Genomic DNA, 4,759 nt, shown 5'->3' with positions numbered 1-4,759 from the left:
CAACATTTTGGGTGATCCCACTTCTAATTATTTTTTTTTTGTTTAATTACAAATAATACATTTTTTTATTACTTTAACTCTTTGATTTCAGTCAATATTCAACTTGTTCAATATGCATGGCTTGTATTTAAGATTTTACAATTTTTAAAGAAAAATTGTAAATAATTTTATTTTTTTTTGAGAGTAGATATTGTAGGAAAAAAGGCAATTTCAAGTTAACAATTTTTTATTTTTCAACGTCACAAACTATTTCATGGACACTTCGACAAACATTAAAAAAGGAACATTATAATACAAAAAATTATTAATGAGTACAGCTAAATTGATTTGAATTTGAGGAATAGGAATATATGTATACAAACGCACACAAAGTTTGTTACCATGAAATTTCGTTTTATTTATTGAAAACTTTAATTGTCGGTCAACTTCTAAATATCTTCTATTAAAAATTAATTTCATGTATGTTATGTTCATTTATTTTCTTTGTGAAAAAGAGGGTTACTATGATTGTTACTAGACATCAAGACTTTATCGATTTCAATTTTATTTTTTGGTTTCAGTTTATAACAACATTCACTTTTATAATCAATAGGGTTGTTGACCAAATTTCAAAAAGTAGATAATATAATTCTACACCTACTAATTAGTGTGTATGCACAATTAGAGATTGAGAAATGCGTCGGAACAGATTTAAAATAATTATTTAAAACTGATTTTTTTATAACATTTCAAAACGGCTGTGACGTCATAAGGGGTACCTTGTAGTGAAATAATGTGTAAATGATTGCGTAAAGGAAAAAAATTGGAGGAAGAAGATGCTCTCAATACTGTCAGTAGTGTCAGTCTGTCAGTGATGTTGTCGCATAAAATATTTTCAAGTCTACGAGTTATTTTCTTAATTTTCCAATTCCTTTATTAAGTAAAGTTATTATTTAGTGATAATCATTTAATATCTTCCTTCCCTTAGAATTAAAGCAGAATGTGTGAAACGGGATTTGTGAAAGCTACTTCGCAAATTTTATCGAAAATTGATATTTTTATGATCATGAATTGAATTTTTAAAAAGAGATGACCTTTTTAATATTGGCGAAATCAGAGATATAAAAGCAGTCAGGTAAGGATTAACATATTTAATGAATGATTTTATTGTGTTTATTTATAATATAAATAATAAATATAAATACCTATTTATTTACGGAAAATTATAGTGCAGTTCGGGAGTCTTATGGAGATAATGCAATTGGCTATGTGGAATGTGGAACAAAACACCACTTAAATTTTATTGAATCTATTATAATCAGGAAATTAATAATAACTATCACAAATACTCTTAATTGATAGACTGCTGTCACTAGTGTCACTACTGTCACTTATGTTTAAAAACAGGAAACAGGGCATCAGGGTTTGATGAACAATTTGGAATAATTTTCTTCTTCTTCAAAATTATGCAATAGGATCGCTACTAGCTTCTTGTTCAATTGCCCCTTATGACGTCAGACTAGTTTTTAAGTAACACAAAAATTCATAAATGATTTCTACCACTAATTTATCATATATTTAAAATTTTACTATACAGGCAGGTTCTTTTATATAAAATCTTTGTATCAACAACAATTTGTATATGGTTTGTTTTTATCGTCAACAACCCTATTCTCATTAAGCTAATTCAAACAAATTCAGTTTTTTTTTTTTGAGTAAGAAATGTTCCCTCTTTCCGACTTCGTCTATGAACACACACATTGTATTTTATATCACACGTGAGCGACAACCACTGAAAGAAATAATGCTGATTTCAGAATTTAATTAACTTGTAATTTTGAAGAAAAACATATTTCCAAGATATATCGATCACATTGTACATTTGCACATCAGATTACACTTGTACATTTGAACTTCTAATGGAATATGTGCAAATTTAAGTGCTTGTTCATGAAATCTCACGTATATACCTTTCTCCCTCAACTTATGATGCATGGTATTGAACTTACATTTGGATTTGTTATTCCACGAATCACACTGATACACTTCAAAGATGGTTCATGAGATTGTTCTCGTAATTGGATATTTAGTCACACACGTCACACATGTTCATTTGAATTTTTGATAGATACTTATTTGTGTTTTTACAAATGACATAACTGTTTGTCTTGTTTGTACATTTGATGTTAGTTGTCTTTATGCCATGGCTGGTGGCAAACAATATTGATTGTATTCTGAGCTCTGAAATCATGTCACACATGTACATTTGCACTTCACTTATGTCCTTATGTCCCTGCCGATGGCTTAAGAGGTTATCCTCATGACTGGACTTATAGTCACACACATCACACATGTACAATTGAATTTAGGGAAGGTCTTTATGTCTCTGGTGATGGCGTATATGCGACTTTAAGTATTTAGTTCTGAAATCACAAGTATCACACTTGTACATCTGCTCTTCAGAGAAACTTTTGTGTTTTAACTGATGCTGCGTGAGATTGAACTTACGCTTGGTTCTGTATTCACATGAATCACACTGATGTACAGGCACTTCGGAAAAGTCTTTATGTACGAGCTCGTGCCACTTGAGGTTCTTCTTATGTCTTGTTTCGTAAGCACAAGAGTCACACTTGTACATCTGGATTTCTGAAAGGTTTTTGTGTATCAACTGATGGTTTATGACGTTGTCCTTGCGGTAGGACTTATAATCGCACACGTCACACGTGTACATTTCAGAGGGGTCTTTGTGTTTCTGTTGGTAGTATAAGAGCGATTTTAAGTACTTGGTTTGGAAATCACACTTAGAACAAGCGTGTTTCTTTACTTTCAGAGGGTCTTCGTGTTTTAGATGGTGTTGAGTAAGATTATTCTTGAACTTGGTTTTGTAATCACAAGAATCGCAATTGTACGTGTATACTTCGGAAAGGCATTTATGTGTCATCTGGTGGCGCTTAAGATTATTCTTGTACTTCGTGTTATAATCGCATGTATCACATTTGTACAACTGTGCGTTCGAAAGTTCTGACTGCAGTGAGTTTAGATCACTTTTGGCTTCAGTTTTGCCTTTAAGGGTTTCGGCATCATTAAAGAAAGGAACGTTACTGAAATAAAAAATATAAATCATGTCCAAGTAAATAAAACCTGTAGGGGCTTACTTATCTGTAGAGTCTTCTTCAAGTTTTATTTCAATTTCTTCACTCTTGATGCAGAAAAGGTTCTCTGTGACCTGGTCCTCATAAATAGTTCTTATTTCATCCTGTACATCGAAACAATTAGTTTCGTTTTTTTCAGGTTTAATTTCAATCGGTTCGCTTTTAATCCAGAACGGATTCCCCATCGCCTTGTTTTCAGAAATAATTTTAATATCCTCCTGCATATTTAAACAGCTCTTTAAGAAACCACAATGGATATTCAACGAATCATAACATAGCGAACATATAACTGGTTCTTCAGTGTAGCTAAAGTTCTGCAAAAGCCAAACAATTTAATATTAAAAACTCTAGTTGTTAATTTTTTTAATATGAGAAACAATATTACGTACTGCTTCTGGAAGATATTTAGAAAATATGTCAGCCTCCATTTCTATCACTGGTGTAAATGCACCTGCGATTGTCTCCATACATAATCGACAAATTATATCGTCTTTTAATACAGTTCTTAGGTGTTCTTTACCTTTTTTCCTTATATAAATCTCTCTCAAATCAACAGAAGCCACATTTTGAGAATTAACATATGAAAAAATACTGTCCTCAGTTTCTGTACAGGTTACCTTGAATTTATATGCTGCTAACAGTTTTATGGAACAGGCAATGCATATCACAGGTTTAATGTTTTCTTCTACACTCTAAAAATAATCGTGAGGAAAAAAACAATGATAGTACACTTAATATACAAGATATAGTATATTAGTTTATGATTTTTTCCTACCACTCTTAAGTGAAGAAAATCTAGCTGTTCTGTTACAGTTTCCTCTATTGTTCTTACATTGCCATCAGTTATGGCATTAAGGCAAATACTGCAAGACGATATCTCAAACTTTTCCATTTATATTTTTATTTGTTAAAAGATAAATGTCATTGATTACCTTATATTATTCTAAGTTTTAACCTCACAAAAGCATGGAATACGAAGCATCATACTACAGAACAGGGAGACTAGATAAGGAGCACGAACTCATACGGGAAAATTGACAAAATTTGTCCAAGAAATGGCAGAAGTTGGGGTGGCGCTAGTGTTCCATGTGACCCAAGTGAATGTAGCATAATAAATACGAGTGAAGTATGCAAATAACCAATTTTTGAGTTTAGTAGATATATCGAGGAGGTATACTAACCTAAAAACTAGAAGTCAAGTCATTACAATTTGTTTTTATAATGGTAAATAAAAAATTTCAAAAATAATTTAAATATGGTAATAGTGTGAATAAGTGAATGACTGTCAACAGATTTAAAATAAAACTACGTTTGTGATCTGCATTTTCAATCTAGTGATGTCCAGCAGTTCTATATTACAATTTGACCGAATAGTGGGTTAATATTATGGCAAAAGGTCGAATAATTCGGAAGTTGGAAGCAGCAATAAAATTACGATGAATTTATACTAGAAAGTGAGCATCATGTCCTGTATAATCTAATAAAAGAAAAGTTCTGTTGGCGTGTGATGAGGTCTCGACAAAGCAACGATGAATATGTTCACATAATATTGACAATAGCAACAAAGTATACTTTATTTATTTCTACATATTCTTGTAATTTATATTACGTGCATAAATAATTAAATT

The 4,759-nt window shown here is 31.2% G+C and overlaps 1 protein-coding gene across 1 annotated transcript; it reads right to left on the bottom strand.

Moving 5' to 3' along the window:
• Positions 1-1,640: 1,640 nt before the first annotated feature.
• On the bottom strand, positions 1,641-4,045 carry LOC108913687 (zinc finger protein 510-like). Its single transcript, XM_018719278.1, has 4 exons — positions 3,907-4,045; positions 3,521-3,823; positions 3,135-3,445; positions 1,641-3,080 (listed from the first exon to the last, which is right to left on the bottom strand). The coding sequence occupies exons 1-4, from the start codon at positions 4,021-4,023 to the stop codon at positions 2,345-2,347; spliced, it is 1,467 nt and encodes a 488-aa protein (XP_018574794.1). The 5' UTR covers positions 4,024-4,045; the 3' UTR covers positions 1,641-2,344.
• Between the last annotated feature and the right edge of the window lie 714 nt (positions 4,046-4,759).

This window comes from Anoplophora glabripennis, unplaced genomic scaffold, assembly GCF_000390285.2.
Source record: "Anoplophora glabripennis isolate ALB-LARVAE unplaced genomic scaffold, Agla_2.0 scaffold1087, whole genome shotgun sequence".
Lineage (NCBI taxonomy): Eukaryota > Metazoa > Arthropoda > Insecta > Coleoptera > Cerambycidae > Anoplophora > Anoplophora glabripennis.
The sequence above is the reverse complement of the archived record's forward strand: the minus strand, read 5'-3'. Positions and strand labels throughout refer to the sequence as shown.

Coding starts and splice junctions, on each gene's coding strand:
- LOC108913687 (XM_018719278.1), bottom strand. CDS start 4,023: ATGGAAAAGTTTGAGATATCGTCTTGCAGTATTTGCCTTAATGCCATA. Junction 3,824..3,906: donor ATTTTCTTCACTTAAGAGTG/GTAGGAAAAAAT, acceptor GATTATTTTTAG/AGTGTAGAAGAAAACATTAA. Junction 3,446..3,520: donor CTAAATATCTTCCAGAAGCA/GTACGTAATATT, acceptor TGGCTTTTGCAG/AACTTTAGCTACACTGAAGA.